A 17,462-nucleotide genomic window follows, 5' to 3' on the forward strand; every position below is an offset into this window, starting at 1 on the left:
ATGCCTAGGTGTTGTTTGTTTTCCTGAAAGTAAAATGTGACTTATAATTAAAACACACTTTTTTTTTTTTTAAAGGAGGACCTTAGGGGCCTTTTTTTTTTTCCCCAGCTCATTCTTAGCCCAAACCCTCATGACTCCTTTTTATCTTTGGGGGTGATATTGAAGAGTGGAATCCTTCATCATTAAACTGAAGGAAGTTTAAAGACCATTCAATCCAACACCCCCAATTTGATGGGTAGGGAAGTGGAGTAATTAGCCCAGGGTCTCCTGGCAAACCAAAGCCTGGGTCACCCATCTCCGAGTCCCAGCATCTCCCAGTATCCTAACACTTCTGAAGAGTAGACTCGCCACAAGAGAATTCATCACTGAACTGTGTACTTCTTGCTGTCTCTGCGAGTGAAAAGCTCCACGCCAAAACTTCAACTACTAGAAATAAGGGAGTTAGACTTGTAGGCCCTAAATGCCATTGCCAGTTACAATAAGATCTAGGAAGAAAATGTCCTCAAACGTATTATCCTATTTTCCTGTGCCATTTTCCTGTTCAATTGTGAATGCCAAAAATAGGTTACCAAGGTGTTTCTGGTTTGTTTTGTTTGTTTGCTCGTGTGATATCAGTTCTTAACTGCAACACGGGAGGTGAAAGGCGGGAAGAAAAGAAATGGGTATTTTTTAAGCTCTCTACTTTAAAACTGAAAGCTTTGAAAGGAGTAAGAGCTAGCCTTGCTGCAGACTTTCTCTATCCAAGCCATGGCTGGAGATGCCTGTAACCATCAAACAATCATTCCCATTTTACATATGGGGAAATGACAGCAGAGAGAGGCAGAGGACTTGCCCTGGGTCATCTGATGGCAGGAAACAGCATTTCAGGTGACTTGTTCCAGCATTTGTGCTTCTAGTCACAGATGATGGGACTCTTCTCCAGACCTATTGAGAGGTATGGGTTCTGTCTTCAAGTTGGCTGCTTCCTCTTCGACAGTTCTGTGGCCTTTATTTCCTTCCTGCTCTGCTGATTCAGGACCCCAGGAAGCCTGGCTTCCTGTCAAGATCATTTTGAGGACTGGCAGCAGAAATGCAGACTCAGCAAAGCAGTGCTCGCCACGGGAGAGGCTGCAAAAGGTCAGAGAACCAGAGGCAAAGGCAGACCCACAGAAGTGCTTGTGCACGCAAACATGTGCTGAAAATTACCTTCTAGGGGAGACAGGGAAAGGGGGTGGGTACAAGAACTGAAAAGCAAAACAACACGGATGAACCTGGGGGAGATTATGCCGAGAGAAATAAGCCAGACACGGACTGACAAACACTGCATGATCCCACTTACACATGGAACCTAAAAAAGTCAAACTCTTAGAACCAGAGAGTAGAATGGTGGTCGTCAGGGGCTGAGTGGGGAAAATGGGGAGATGTTGGGCAAAGGGCACAAACTTTCAGTTTGTAATAAGTTGACTAAGTTCTAAAGATCTACTGTATGGTACGGTGACTACAGTTAATAATATGGTACGATATACTTGAAACTGGCTAAGAGAGTAGATCTTAATTGTTCTCACTCCCCATCCCTCCCCCAAAAGGTTAAAGTGATGAGTGTATTAATTAACCTGATTGTGGTAATCATTTCACAATGTATATGTATGTTAAGTCATCATGTAGTACACCTTAAGGAACTTGCCTTGTACAACCTAAAAGAAAAAAGTGGGCTTCCCTGGTGGCACAGTGGTTGAGAGTCTGCCTGCCAATGCAGGAGACACGGGTTCGAGCCTTGGTCCGGGAAGATCCCACATGCCGCAGAGCAACTGGGCCCTTGAGCCACAACTACTGAGCCTGCTCGTCCGGAGCCTGTGCTCCGCAACAGGAGAGGCTGCGACAGTGAGAGGCCCGCACACCGCGATGAAGAGTGGTCCCCGCTTGCCACAACTAGAGAAAGGCCTCGCACAGAAACGAAGACCCAACGCAGCCAAATAAATAAATAAATAAATAAAATTTTTAGGGAAAAAAAAAGAAAAAAGCAAGAAACAGCAACTAGGTAAGTTTGGGGATGCCAGAAATTCTTTAAAAGTCTATTTATTTCCTTTTAGAAAGAAATATTTCTGCCTTTATTAGGAAGGAGAAAAATATAGTCTTTTGTTTGTTAAATCTATCCACTGAGTTTTAAATTTTTATTTATTTGTTTTTAAATTGGGATGAAATTCACAAAACATAAAATTAACCAAAGTGCACAATTCAGTGGCATTTAGTACACATTCGGGATGTGCAACCCCCAACTCTAGCTCGAAACATTTTCATCACTCCAAAAGAAAACTCCATACCCATCAAACAGTTGCTGCCTCTTCTTTCCTGCCCCCAACCCCTGGCAACAACAGAAATTTTACATAGCGGCTTAATGAGTTTGGGGACTTTATCCCTCATGGATGGTGGGGAAGAGTGCATGACAGGACCGTAAAACTAGACTAAGGGGCTGCTTCTTCCATTCTGCCTTCACTGAGGCTGGAAAGGAAAAATCCAATGGTGGTTTTGGTGCAAAGATGCTGCTGCTTCTCCAGGGCAGACTGGTACCATGTGCCCACTCATACTGTCTCTTGCTGCAACCTGCACTTCTTGTCCCCCAGATTATCTCCCCCGACACCAAATAGTCTGGCCAGGGAGCAGTAGTAGGTAAATGTTAGGACCCTCCACAGAGCATCGAGGCTTAAAAAAAATAAGATTACATGATTAAAAAAAAAGCCAAAAACTCAAACATATAACATACAGGGTTTGCAAACATTCATCCCAATATTTTGTAACCTTTTCTGTTTTCTTTTGACCATTTTAATTGTGAAATAGAACACACACAAAAACATATGAAACAGAGATGGACAGCTCATTGTTTTATCACAAAGCAAAGATCCACATTCCAGAACATTACGTAAGGCAACTCAGAATGCTCACGTATGCTCCCTAACCTTCCTTTGGAGGTGACCTCAGGCCTGAATTTTATGGCAATCATCTCCTTGCTAAGCATGTATCTTTCAACACTATAGCTGGATTTTCTTGCATTTCGAACTTTGTATAAATGGACCACAGGGTATGGACTCTTTTGTAACTGATGTTTTTGGCTCAGCATCCTTTGTGAGATTCATTCATGTTGTTGAATATAACAGTTGTTCGTTCTTTTTCATGGCTGTGTAGTATGCCACTGTATGACTGTAGCAGTTTACTTACTTTTTTTATAGGTACGCTTTATTTTTTATTTTACTTTATTTTTTTGCGGTATGTGGGCCTCTCACTGTTGTGGCCTCTCCCGTTGCGAGGCACAGACTCCAGACGCGCAGGCTCAGCGGCCATGGCTCACAGGCCCAGCCGCTCTGTGGCATGTGGGATCTTCCCGGACAGGGGCACGAACCCATGTCCCCTGCATCAGCAGGGGGACTCTCAACAACTGTGCCATCAGAGAGGCCCTATAGGTTCACTTTTATATAGTTTCTTTTTACCAGCTTTATTGAGTTATAACTGACAGATAAAATTGTATACATTTAAGTTGTACAACATGATGATTTGATTGTTTACTTATTTTCCTGCTACGGCTAACAGGTTTTACCCAACTTCTGGCTATTACAAATAATGCTGCTATGAGCACTCTTGTGTATGTCTTTTTTTTTTTTTTTTTTTTTTTTGCGATACGCGGGCTTCTCACTGTTGTGGCCTCTCCCGCTGCAGAGCACAGGCTCCAGACGCGCAGGCTCAGCGGCCATGGCTCACGGGCCCAGCCGCTCCGCGGCATGTGGGATCTTCCCGGACTGGGGCACGAACCCATGTCCCCTGCATAGGCAGGCGGACTCTCAACCACTGCGCCACCAGGGAAGCCCTGTGTATGTCTTTTGATGTGCAAGTTCACATATTTCTGTTGGGCATATTCCTAAAGTGAGACTGCTGGTTTATAGCATAGGTTCATTTTAGCAGATGCCGCCAAACAGTTTTCAAAGTGGTTATACCAATCTAAACTTTCACCCAACTCTATTTGAGAGATTCCCTTGGTCCACATTCTTACCACCAGTCTGCTTTGTCAATCTTTTAGATTTTAGCCATTCTGCTTGGCGTGTCATGTTATCTCATTATGATTTTAATTTGTATATCCCTGATTATTGCTGAGGTTAAACACTTTGAACATGTTAATTGTTCATTTGGATTTTTTTTTTATTGGGGGGGAATTGCCTGTTGAAGTCTTTTACCTACTTTGGGGTTGTTTGTTTTTTCCTTTTTATCTGTGGGAGTTGTTTATATATTTCGGATATGAGCCTTTGTTATGTGTTGCAAATATCTCTTCCTACTTGTGACTTGCCTTTGTGCTCCTTTTCTTTCTTACTTCTTTCTTTCTTTCTTTCATCAAAGTATATCATGATATGTTTACATGCACAGAAATTCTTAATTTTAATACAGTTAAGTTTATTTATTTTCTTTTTGGTTAGTGGTTTTTATATGCTGTTGAAGAAGTCTTTTCTATCCTCAGGTCATGAAGATAAGTCTTCAATATTACCTTCTAGTTCTGAACTATCCAATATGGCAGCCACTTGTGGCTATTTAAATGAAAGTTAATTAAAATGAAATAAAAATTTAAAATATTCAGCCCTTCAGTTACCTGTATTGAACAGCACAGATGAGAGAATATTTCCATTTTCTTTTGGTCTGTACTGTTCTAGAAGCTTTATTGTCTTGTCTTTCCTAGTTAGACCTACAATCCACCTGGAGTTAATTTTTGTTTATGGGGCGGGGTGGAGGTAAGGTTTCATTTTTTTCTGTAAGGGCATCCAACTGTCCTAGAACCATATAATGACAAAGACTTTCATCACTGGTCTGCAGTTTCACCTTTGATGTAAATCAAGCATTCAAATGGGATCTGCTTGTCTCTGTGTCCTCTCGTTTCTATGTATTTGTACCCAAACCACATTGCCTTCATTTCTGTAGCTTTATAGTAAGTTTTAATATCTGGTAGAGCAAGTCCACCTACTTCCTGTTTCTTCAAGAGCGTCTTGATAATTCTTAGCCCTTTGCATCTCCTAATAAATTCCAGAATTGGTTTATCATTCTATTGTGTTTGTATCTTTTGGTCTATTTTATACTTTTTTATAATGTTTGCCTTTGTCCTGACCATATATATATATTGTATAGAATATAAAGTGTCTGTCCTCCAAATCTGTCAATCCTTGAATATAGTCCCACAGAATATTTGTTTACTTTCTATTTTCAAAAACTTACTATGGGCAATACTCTTTGGAAATAAATGTGTTGTATGAGCAAAAATATTGCAAGAAGTTCAAAATTTGGAAATTTTGATACGGTTGTATATAATCTATAGAGCATTTGTGGGTGAACTGATCTCCTGAAACTTTTTGGAGTCTTTAAACCCAGGATTATGGTATGCAGGTCAGGGTGTCCAGAAACAGATGTTTAATGGAGTTTGGAGCACAAGAGTTTATGAGGGAAAAGGAAAGCAGCAGAATTGGGCAGAGGAAGAAATCAGATCCAGACCTGACAAAGCTTTGGCTACCCTGGTGTGCTTGGGAGCATTTATTGTTGTGAGAGTGTCCGGTGTTGGGCTGAAATGTCCATATGCTGAGTCATGAAACCCAGGCTGCCCGGGAAGGGCAGGAAGAGAGCGACCCTAGGCAAAGCAGCACTCAGCAGCTGAGGCAGGCCCCCGGGAGCTGCACGTCCAGGCTGTGCATTCCCCACAGCTGGGCAGAGTGTCCTTCCCTGAAGGAGGACTGGGTGTGTCTGGCACTTCCAGGTCTACATAGCTCATTCTTAAGCTTTTTAATTTCCTCCTCCACCTTCTTTCCTGGCAATTCTGGGATTTCAACTTTTCTAACAGTGAGTTTGCACCCGAGACCCTTACCAGGATGTTGAATCCTGTATCCCAGGAGAGCACTCCCAAGTCAATAGACTCCTCTGAACCCACATTTATATTCTGGCCCCCTTGACCAAGCACCCTTAGAATCCAGTCCCTGGCATACTGGCTGGGCTTGCAGCACTTTTGTGGGATATAACCCCTCAGCGTGTCCCTAGCTGCCACAGACTGTGACTTAAGCTAGTGATAGGAATAGTGACTAAGGAGGGGGAATTCCGAGGAACCTAGGCTCTTCTGCATGGTGTTCCAGCACATGGGAGTGCTAGTTCTTACTGGGGATTTGGGGATGATGGGCCACTTCTGCAGGCTCAGAAGGTCCACAGGTGTCCAGGAAGCCAAAATCTTCAGTGTCATCGCCCATATGTCTCTATCCCATCCAGGGCCTGACCAGCCTCTGCTGGGCGTTTAGTCTTCATTGTCTTGTTCCTTAGCTTTCTCTGCCTTGTCGCTGTAGGAGACAAGAGCTTCATTTTATGCAACCAAGGAGGCCTCTGGTTTTCACACCTGGCTTTCAACTGCCCATTACCTTCAACTCTTTATCATCTCTCTGTAGAACATCAATGATGCATATCAATAGCCATCCAGACCAATCATCTCTATAAAAACTATTCCCCCCATACGTCTCAAGGGCCTGATACACGACCTCTGCCAGTGCTTTCACTTCGACCAGGTCACCTTCCTCATGTGCCAACAGAAGGATGTTAACAACAGAACCAGCACCTTGTGTCAAGGGCTGTCTGAGTCCCACCCACCTACCATCAGTAAGGGGGACCTCCTCGCTGGCTGGCTCTGAACCCCATCTTATCACCTGCTTCCTCAGATCTCTCCCGAGCCAGCCGTCACGGGTGAGAGTCTTCAGAAGCAGAGGCAGAGACCGACTTTGAAGTGCAAGATGTTTATGAGGGCTCGACACTTGGGGAAGGGAGGGGAGGCAGCAAGGTCAGGCACAGCAAAGGCTCAAACAGCAATGCTGGCCCCATGGCACTCCGTCAGCGCAGCAGGGAGTGGCCAAGAGCTTTGGAATATCGTGCATTAGCTGAAAATGGCCCTAAGTATGTCCCTGCCCCGTGTGTCACTGGATGTATGCTCATGTAACCTCAGGCAAGGCAGCTCTCTGCAGCTGGAGGCTGCGTGCAGGCCACATCTGCATGGCTGAGCAGAAAGCTCTTTTATTTTTGTTTTTTTGCGGTACGTGGGCCTCTCACTGTTGTGGCCTCTCCTGTTGTGGAGCACAGGCTCCGGACGCACAGGATCAGCGGCCATGGCTCACGGGCCCAGCCGCTCCGCGGCATGTGGCATCTTCCCGGACCGGGGCACGAACCCGTGTCCCCCACATCGGCGGGCGGACTCTCAACCATTGCACCACCAGGGAAGCCCACGCTCTCTCTTGAAGGGCATCTAGATGACAGCTCCATGTCTGCCACACATGATGCCTCTCATTTATGTCGATTTCCACAATGGTTAGTTCTGCATAGAGTTCTGGTACACATTCCAACAGATACCTAACTATGTATTCACTATTTTACTACTGTTGTAAGATTTATTATTTTTTTTGATGATTTCCCGTTATTTAAAAAAAACTTTTTTAACTAACCTATAGTTGATTTACAATATTGTGTTAGTTTTCAGTGTACAGCAAAGTGATTATTCTTTTTCAGACTCTTTTCCATTACAGGTTATTACAAGATATTGAATATAGTTCCCTGTGCTCTACAGTGAATCCTTGCTGTTTATCTATTTTATGTACAGTTGTGTGTATCTGTTAATCTCAAACCCCTAGTTTATCCCTCGCCCCCTTCCCCTTTGGTAACCATAAGTTTGTTTTTTATGTCTGTGAGTCTGTTTCTGTTTTGTAAATAAGTTCATTTGTATTATCTTTTTTTAGATTCCATATACGTGATATCATATAATATTTACCTTTCTCTGACTTACTTCACTTAGTATGATAATCTCTAGGTCCATCCATGTTGCTGCAATGGCATTATTTCATTCTTTAATGGCTGAGCAATATTCCATTCATCTGTCGATGGACATTTAGGTTGCTTCCATGTCTTGGCTATTGTAAATAGTGCTGCTATGAACATTGGTGTGCATGTATATCTTTTTAGACTTTTTATATTCTACCTGATTATTCTTTTATATAGTATATACTAGTATGTAGAAATACATTTTAATATTGATGTTAGTAACCTTACTCACCTCATTTGTTAATTCTAATTGTTTACTTGTGGATTTTTAAACGTATGTATCAGGTCATCTTGTAAACAGTGTTTCTTCTTTTCCATACGTATACCTTTTACTTTTTTCTTGTACTGCTTTCTGCACGGGCCTGGTCCTCCATTATGATGGTAAATAGAAGTGGTCAGAGCAGGCATCCTTGTTGCCAGTTCAAAGGGAGAGCTTTCAACATTTCACTACTTGGTATGATGTTTGAAGCTTTCTACACTATTTGGTGTGTTTGTTGAAAATTTTGCACACACTTTATCAAGCTCAGAAAATTCCTTTTTATTCCTATTTTACTAGTACATACATTAAAAAATCATAAATAGTGCTAAATATTATTCAACATTTTTTTCTGACTGATTTTTATTTATTTATTTATTTTGCGGTACACAGGCCTCTCACTGTTATGGCCTCTCCCGTTGCGAAGTACAGGCTCTGGACACGCAGGCTCAGCGGCCATGGCTCACGGGCCCAGCCGCTCCGCGGCATGTAAAATCTTCCCAGATCGGGGCACGAACCTGTGTCCCCTGCGTCGGCAGGCGGACTCTCAACCACTGCGCCACCAGGGAAGCCCCTGACTGATTTTTGAACGTTAAATTAAACTAACATTCATAGAAAAGCCCACCTTGGTTGTGATGTATATTAACTTCTTTACATATTGCTGGATTCATTCTGCTGATCATTTGTGTAGTTTTACATTAAAGTTTATGAGTGAGATTAGCCTGTTATTTTTCTTTTTCGTAATGTCTTTGTTAGGTTTTGGTATCAAGTTTGTGCGGACCTCATGAAATGGTTAGGTATTATTTCCTTTTTCTATTCTTTGAAGGAAAATTAGATTGGTGCTATTATTTCCTTAAATATAACTCAGTGAACTCACTGATGAAGCTGTCTGGGCCTGGAGTTTTCTTTGCAGGAAGATTTTATATTATAGAACTAATTTAAAATAGTAGATATAGGACTAGTCTGGTTTTATATTTCTAATTGTGCCAGTTTGGAAAATTGTATTTTCAAGGAACTTGTCTATTTCAATCAAATTTTCAGACTTATTGGATACAGCTGTTCATGACGTTATCTCAGTGTCTTTTTAATGATTGAAAAATCTGTAGAAATGTTCCCTTTTTCATTTTTTTGGCACTATTTGTGCTTTAACTAGTCCCAGGAGGAGTTTACTAATTTTATTAGTCTTTTCAAAGAATTAACTTTTGACTGTTTCCATTTATTTGCACTTTCTTTGTGCGTAAAGGAATCTCTCAGAAGAATACTTTGCTTATAGTTTTTTTTTTTTTTTTTTTTTTGCGGTACGATGGCCTCTCACCGTTGTGGCCTCTCCCGTTGCATAGCACAGGCTCCGGACGCGCAGGCTCAGCGGCCATGGCTCACGGGCCCAGCCGCTCCACGGCATATGGGATCCTCCCAGACCAGGGCACGAACCCGTGTCCCCCGCATCGGCAGGAGGACTCCCAACCACTGCGCCACCAGGGAAGCCCCTGCTTATACTTTTTTTTTAAAACTTCCTTTATATCTTCAGAAAGGAAACTAACATTTTTTAAAATATTCTTTTCTTTTAAATATGTTTATTTTATTTTATTTTTGGCTGCGCTGGGTCCTTGCTGCTGTGCGTGGCGTTTCTCTAGTTGTGGTGAGCGGGGGCTACTCTTTGTTGTGGTGCATGGGCTTAGTTGTGCCGCGTCATGTGGGATCTTCCTGGGGCAGGGCTCGAACCCATGTGCCCTGCACTGGCAGGCAGATTCTTAACCACTGCGCCACCAGGGAAGCCCCTACTTTGCTTATTCTTATATCAGGCTCATTTTTTTTTATTACATGCTTTTAAAAATGTTCCGTGTTTGCACGGCTCTAGCTACATCTTAATTCTGGGATGTAATATTTTCAAAAACTTCTAGTGTAAAATATTTTCTAGTTCCCACTGTGATTTTCTAAATCCACGAGTTATTTAGGAGTATATAGAATTTTCAAATATGTAGATATTTGCTTACGTTTTTTTCTTGTTTTCTATCTTAATTGCATCACTGTCTGAGAATGTACTCTGTATGATTTAGAGCATTTGAATTTGTTGAGACTTGTTATATGGCCCAGCATTTTCATAAACATTCCATGTAGACTGGAGAAGAATTTGTGATCTGCACTTGTGGCTGCAGTATTCTCTATATATCTCTTAGGTAAGGTCTGCTTAACCAGTTGTTCAGATCTATTTCTTACTAGCTCTCCATCTGCTCGTTTTAACAGTTACTGATATATGCATCTTCCACTATATTTGTAGATTTGTCTCTACCTTCTTGCAATTCTGTCCATGGTTTTGCTTTCTATATTTTGAGGCTATGTGTATTAGGCACACACAAATTCAGAACTCTTATGTCTTCTTGGTGAATGAAGCATACCATCATTATGAAGCATCCCTCTTTACTTCCAGTCATGCGTTTTTGCCATAAGGCCTACTTTCTTTTGGTAGTTTTTCCATGGTTTGTCGTTTTAAATTTTTGTTCTTCTTTCAAAAATTGTGGTGCAATGCACAATTTACTGTCTTAACCATTAATTTTTTTAAAAATTGCAGTAAAAACTCTGCTAACATGAAGTTTACCATTTTAGTCATTTTAAAGTGTACAGTAAAGTACATTTACATTGTTCTGCAATTAATCTCCAGAAGTCTTTTCATCTTACCACACTGAAGATGCTATATGTGTATCCAGTTAACAATTCCCCACCTTTCCTCTCCACCCCCTGCTTGGCAATCACCCTTCCTACTCTCCAAGAATTTGTCTACTCTAGATGCCCTCATACAAATACAAGCAGACAGTTATTTGTTTCTTGCTGCTGGTTTATTCCACATAGCACAATGTTGTCAAGGTTCATCCATGTTATAGCATGTGTAGCATTTCCTCCCTTTTTAAGGCTGAGTAATATTCCATGGTGTGTATATACCACATTAAAAAAAATCTATTCATCTGTTGATGGACGCTTGGGTTGCTCCAACACTTTAGTGATTGTGAATAATGCTGCTATGAACATGAGTGTTTAATATCTGTTTGAGTCCTTGCTTTCAATTCTTTTGGTTATATAACCAGAAGTGGAAGTGCTGGGTCATATGGTCATTGTTTAATTTTTTGAGAAACTGCCATAATGTTTTCCATAGTGGTCGCACCATTTTACATTCCTACCAGCAATGCACAAGTATTTTAATTTCACTACATCTTTGCCAACACTTGTTATTTTCTGTTTTTTGGTTTTGTTTTGATAACAGTTGTCTTAATGTGTGCGAGGTGATACTTACTCTGGACTTAAGTTGCTGTCAAAAGCAAAGGACCTTAGGGCACAAGGACCCCAAATCTTAGAATCACCTCCCTGTTCTGTTTACCCCTGATAGTTTTCACTCTTATTAACCTACCAGATGTTTCCAAACAGATGTTTTGAGGAATACATTGTCTCTTTTGTTTTAGTAGTCCTTAGTGGGAGGGTTAGTCTGAATTATCTGGACCACCATCACTTCTTTTCTGTATTGCAAGAAGAAATGAAGTGGGCCTTAAAGGTAGAAGGAGAGTAGGAGTCCATGGATTTAATATTTCTTTATTTTTTAAACCATGATATTTCAAACATCTATATTTTAAGTAACCTGGAGTAGATATCCTGGCTGAGTACTCGTAGTAGCTCACATTAACAGGCAGTGAATTTTTTTTTTTTTTTTTAGATTAAGTGGGAATACAAAGAGAAGAAAATCCATGGAAGAAAAAGGAGTGGAAGAAGAAGGGGAGAGAGAAGGAGGACCTAGAGGGATAGAGATGGAGAAGGCAGAAAAGCGGGAAGAAGAAAAGAGAAAGATGAAGCGGGGAGAACAGAATTAAAGGAAGCTCCATTTAGTTTTACCAAGACCTGTAGCCAGTGCTTCCGTAGAAATCCAGAGTTACTACCTGCTTAACAAGCAAACAAACAAAAAATTCCTTTCACATTGTCCTTTCCTTGCCAACCATTCACTTATTTTCATGACTGGTCGTGGAAAAAGGAAACTAATTCATTCACTCAACAAATATTTATTAGGTACCCACTATATGCCAAGCTCTGTTCTGGGCACTGAGGAGAAACAAATGAACAAAACCTACACAAGCCCTTGCCCTTACTGAACTTCTGTTCTACTGGGCCACTGTACCCAAGGTACAGTGATTGAGGTGCTAAATGCTGTAACAAACAGATCACAACTTCTCAGCAGGTTAACATAATAAAGGTCTGTTGTCTGCTCAGCTGAGAGTCCTTGCATGTACTTTTGGTCATGCAGATCTGCCCTGCTCATTCAGAGTCACACTTCTGCTTCACGTCTATTGGCAAGAACTAGTCACATGGCCCCAAAGGCAAGGGCATGGCTGGGAAATGTAGTTCCCAGTAACAAACACAAGTCTTTGGTGACCAGCAAACTGATTCTTCACATGGAACGATACAGACAAGAAACTGAATAACAAATTATTTATTACTTTAGGAGGTGATAAATGCTATGGGGAAAATGCAGGAAAGAAATAGAGTGTCTGGGAGGGGGGAGTATTGAAAATTTAAATAGACTGGCGAGAGATGGACTCACTGGGCTGAGCAAAGCTTGAAGGAAGCAGAGGAGTGAGCCATGTGAATATAGGGGAGACGGTGTTACTGGAAGAGGAAGCACTCAAAAAGGAGCCCATTATGGCTGAAACAGAGCCAGCGGAGAGAGGCAGGAGATGAGGTCAAACAAATCAGAGGCAAATCGTGTGGGACTCTAGATTTATCCTCTGAATGAGATGAGAAGAAATCAGATGGGTGTGAGCAGAGGAGAGCTAGGATTCGATCTGCACTTTATCGAGACCAGTGTGGTGGCTACGTTGGGAATACACTGAATGGGGGCAAAGAGAAGGAGATAAAAGTGCATGGGACCAGAGTGGCAACTATGGAGGTGATGAGAGATGTAGGTTGCTAGATACAATTTGAAGGCAAAGCAGGATTTGTAGATGGATTGCAGATGGAGTTTGAGAGAAAGACAGGAGTGACTGTGGCCTGAGCAATTAAGAGGTGGAGCTAGGGAAGACCATGGTGGATCACATTTGTGGGGGGAACTCAAGAACTCACCTCTGGACATGTTGAGCTTGCGACGTCCATTAGAGATTCATGTGGAGACGCTAAGAAGCTGCTAGACTAGGGTCTGAAGCTCAGGAGAAAGCCCTGGGCTTGAGCTTCAGGTTTAGAGTCCTTTCTCAGGGTAAAGGCTCTACTCAAAGCCTTGAGACCAAAAGAGAAGGGCAGGCAGTGTAGTTGAAAAAGAGAGACCAAGGACTGAACCTTAGGTGTGGACAGAATAAGATGTGGCCATTGCTGGGGATGGGGAGGAAAAAAGTGAGGGAAGGAAGCGGGCGTGAGTGGGGGATTATTTGGGGCTGTGGTTCATCAGATCAGAATCAGAATGGAGCACCATTAATGGTGACCAAGGGGTCTGTTTCCCCCCAACTCCACTCCAACCTGCCTGCCTCTAGCTGTGTACAATCCCAGTGGTCTGATGATGGGCAGGGCCGTCAGCTGCTCATTCCATGCTTCTGCACTCTTTCACCACCACCCCTCGCTCTCATAAAGGTTTGGTCATTCATTCAACAAATCTTTGCTGAATGCCTATGTATGTGCCAGGCCCTGAGTGAACAAGCTAGACAAGGCCTGTGCCCTTATGGAGCTTATACTCCATAAGGGGGCTGGGGCAGATAATAAACAATCAACAAAGAGACAAACAAGAACATTCCTAATCCAGGGTAAAAGAATAGAGAATGCCCTGCTTTGGTGAAGGGGATCATGAAAATTCTCTTTCAGGAGGGGACATCCGAGCTGAGACCTGAGCGCTAAAAGGATGATGGCTATCAGATCTGGGGGGTCAAGGATCTGGCTGGAGGGAGGCTTGCAGTGCTGCAGGGGAATGTTGAAGGCCAGTGTGCTGATCATGGTGAGGAGCTCCCTCACATGGGACCTTGTAGGCTATGGTTAGGAATTTGGTTTTATTCTAAGTGTGACGAGGGCAGAGGACTCACGTGACAACATTTCACAGACCTCACTGGGTTGGTCAGATGGAGAGCAGACAGTAGGGGGCAGAGTGGAGGCAGCGAAAGGAGTTAGGAGGGTTTTCTAGCTGAGGCCACAGGTGGCATCTTGCACTAGGATGGGCCAGGATGCACGTTGTCTTGGACGAACGGGTGGGTCGGGCAGTCATACATATATCAAGCTCTTCTCTGGGTCCAGGCCTATGCAAGGCCAAGAAAAGCACCTCCTAAAGAAACATGGGCGAGGTACAGTCCTTGCCCTCAGCTTACTGAATGCTGAATTACAGGAAACTCAGACCACACATATTAAGGTGCCGGGTAAACACAAAGCAACCAGTAAGTCAGTGCATAGGAGGGGCTGACTAGGTGCAGAAGGGGGACTGGAAACAGTAACTGGCTACCGCGCAAAGGGGAGACTTTGGAGCCTTCTCCAGACGGGCGGGGCGGCTCATTCTCCAGCGGGCACCGGCAGAGGGTCGCGAGCAGCGCTGCTTCCCCGCCCCCAGCCCACGGCCCCGCGTGGCGGCCGGGCCTGGATTGTCCAAGAACTTGGCCCCGGGCTCCAGTTTCCCAACTCACTCGGAGCTCAGAGAAGCGGTGACTCAGGCGAGGGCCCTCCCGGCACGCCACGTTCTCAGCCGGCCTGCAGTGACTCACCACCTCGCTCCCTCCCTCACCGCTGACCCCGGGCCAATCCCTTAAGGAGTCTACACCCCACTCTTCTCACTTGGCCGGGACAATTGCCTGGTGGAGTTTTTAGCTCCCCGGGGGCAGGGCTTCTGTCAGCAACCGTCCAGGTTCCTCGAGAGAGGCTTCTCCTAGGGTCTGGTGGAGCGTAAAACCTTTGGGTGGACCCGAAGGCCCCAGGCCCTCCCCGTGCACCGAAGGAGGGCTTTAATGCCTGTGCATTCTTCTAATTTCAGAGCCTTTCAACAGCATTTTATACCGAATACAATTTCGCAAGTCTTGGTGTCCTGGAGGAATTTTCCCTTGGACACCTCTTGGTCAAAATTTGCTTGGGGAAAACAAAAAAGCAACCAGAGTAGGCCCCCAAAGTCTGCAAAGCAGAGACCAGTGGCAATGGGAGGTGAGAGTGCGGCGGACTGACCAACGGGCCCCGGGGCCAGGGGACCACCGCGCGAGGGCGCGGGCCGAAGCTCTGCTCGACCGCGCAACCGAACGCGGGCGGCGAGAATCGCGAGAGCGCTCAGCTCCCCTGCAGCGAGCCCTCGGGCAGGAGCAGAGGCCCAGGCGGCGGGCGTGGGCTGCGGGGTCGCTCGCTTGGTTGTCGGGCTGGCATCTCGGCGCCCCTACTTCCAGCGCGCCCCGTCGCAGCCAGGCGACCTGAGCGTCCCCCAACCAGCCTTGGGCCGGAGTGCTGCCCGCAGTCGTCCGCTCGCCCGGCCGCCGGCGCTCGCCGCCCGGGCGCCAGCGCTCGCCGCCCGGCTGGGACCCGGCAGGTGGACTGCGGCGGGCGCACCCTCCTTCCGGCCCCGGCCCCTCTCCCGGACCCTCCCTCGAGCCCTGGCGCGCCTCTGCTCCCCGGCCAGAGCTCGCAATCTGCGCCCCCGAGTCACCTGCCTCGGGAAGTCCCAGTTCGCAAGCAGCCCGGACTGTAAAAGGGTGGATTCGGCAGAGCCCAAAACCAGATTTCTAGGGGAGGGGTGGGGTCCCCATCTAGAGGGTCGCAGACCGCATTACCGGCCGAGGGGAGGAGACAGCGGAAGGGAGAGTCAACAGGGGTAAAATTTGCTTTTCGCTTAGTACTCACCCTACCCCTCCCTAACGCGCTGCGATGCCGGTAGGCTCGGGGACACAGTGTCCGCCCAGGTTCCGGAGCCCGACGGCCCCGGAACGGTTTGGCAGGACAGAGGCATCTTTCCATACGCGGATGCTGCAGTCAGAGCGCCGCTTGGCCTGCAGGGCTGCCGGGCTCCGGGGCCCCGAGGGCGACCCCCGGCTGCCCGGGGGCGGGAAGCAGAAGCCCGCCTCCGGGCACCGAAGATCTAGAGCAATAACAGACGCATAAATAAACCAATGAGCGGCTCTTTGCTGCCAGCAGCAGGGAAACCTCGGGCTGATTAAATGCAGACGCGGGGTGTCTGCCAGGACAGGAGGGCGGCGGGGTAGAGGGAACCGGCGTGGAGGCGAAGGGTGGGCGGAAGGGAGGCCGGGGCAGGAGCGACGGGAAAGACCCAAAGCCACGTTTTTAAACATGGGGGTCGGTTTTAAAGGCAAACAGTACGGGGGAGGGGGGGCCCGGGCTGCGGGCCTCTGGACCTTTTTTAATACATATTACTTTTACTACATATTAATTTGTAATATTACATATTACTATGTATTACTTTTTAAATACATATTACATAGTAATACATATTACATATTACTTTTAATACATATTACCATGTGAAGTGTTAGTATTCACTTCAAAGTGAAGTTGGTGTTTGGCCACTGTACAGGTTGTCACACGAAGCATTCTAAAATGGGAAACGCCATAGTACTGAAGTTTGTGGTGAAGCGAGGGTCTGTGTCTTTGAACACATAGCTTTTTTAGTCTGTCCTTTTGGCTGGGAAGCTGGGACACTATTTTTAGGTAAGGCGGGAGTTTTGGGGAGTCAGTAAGTGCCTCTCTATCAGCTGGTGTGCTTGATTTTTGCAGTTGTGAGCAAGAAGTTTCCTTTCTAATACCATAAGTATTCAATCTACATTGTTTTAAAGTCTGTGTACATTTATGGACAGTCCAGTGTTTTACTGGAGAAGGGAGTGATGCCAAAATAACAGGGGAAATCATTTCTACTTACAAAGGACCTTGTGTAGTTTAAAAATATAGAGCATATTCATGAAAGACTAAGAATATTGCAGAGGGACCTACAAATAAGTCGACCAGATCTTACACATGCACTTTTGTCCTCTGTTTAAGAAGTAGGCATGGTATTGATATTAAATGCAAATTAGTCTATAATTATCTGTCAGACTATATTTAAGATTCTAAATACAGGCCCAGCACAAGAAGTAAGGTCCTTTGCCTGTTGTTTTAAATGCTTAACAGTTTTAAATGCATAGTAGATTTGGGGCCAGGTTTATCAACTTGTCGATAAACAAGAGATGGGGAGGAGCTACTTAAAAATTATAAACAAATTGTTATGGCTGTTTATTTCCATCAACTTAGATAAGTATACATGCGGATATAATTTGATTTCTAAATAATAGTTTGAATTGTTTTCTAGGAGAGAAGTATGATATGTGTGGAGAGTGTGGCCGCAGCACCTTGTAGTTCATTTAAATTGCTGGGTGTAGTCAGGATGACTTCGGTAGCA

At 44.6% G+C, this 17,462-nt stretch overlaps 2 protein-coding genes across 2 annotated transcripts in view; one reads left to right on the forward strand and one right to left on the reverse strand.

The window, feature by feature from the left end:
* Positions 1-17,462, reverse strand: part of LOC307067901 (RAD52 motif-containing protein 1-like) — a gene marked incomplete at both ends in the record, with an annotated part of 661,371 nt that overhangs the window by 588,877 nt on the left and 55,032 nt on the right. The window lies entirely within an intron of this gene.
* The window catches only part of LOC307067390 (exocyst complex component 7-like), a gene marked incomplete at both ends in the record, with an annotated part of 85,984 nt that overhangs the window by 40,700 nt on the left and 27,822 nt on the right, over positions 1-17,462 (forward strand). Inside the window, 2 exon segments of the mRNA XM_079724867.1 lie at positions 15,273-15,809; positions 15,976-16,156. Coding sequence (XP_079580993.1) covers positions 15,273-15,809; positions 15,976-16,156 — 718 coding nt within the window.

Source organism: Hyperoodon ampullatus (assembly GCF_949752795.1).
Source record: "Hyperoodon ampullatus genome assembly, chromosome: 19".
Classification (NCBI taxonomy): domain Eukaryota; kingdom Metazoa; phylum Chordata; class Mammalia; order Artiodactyla; family Ziphiidae; genus Hyperoodon; species Hyperoodon ampullatus.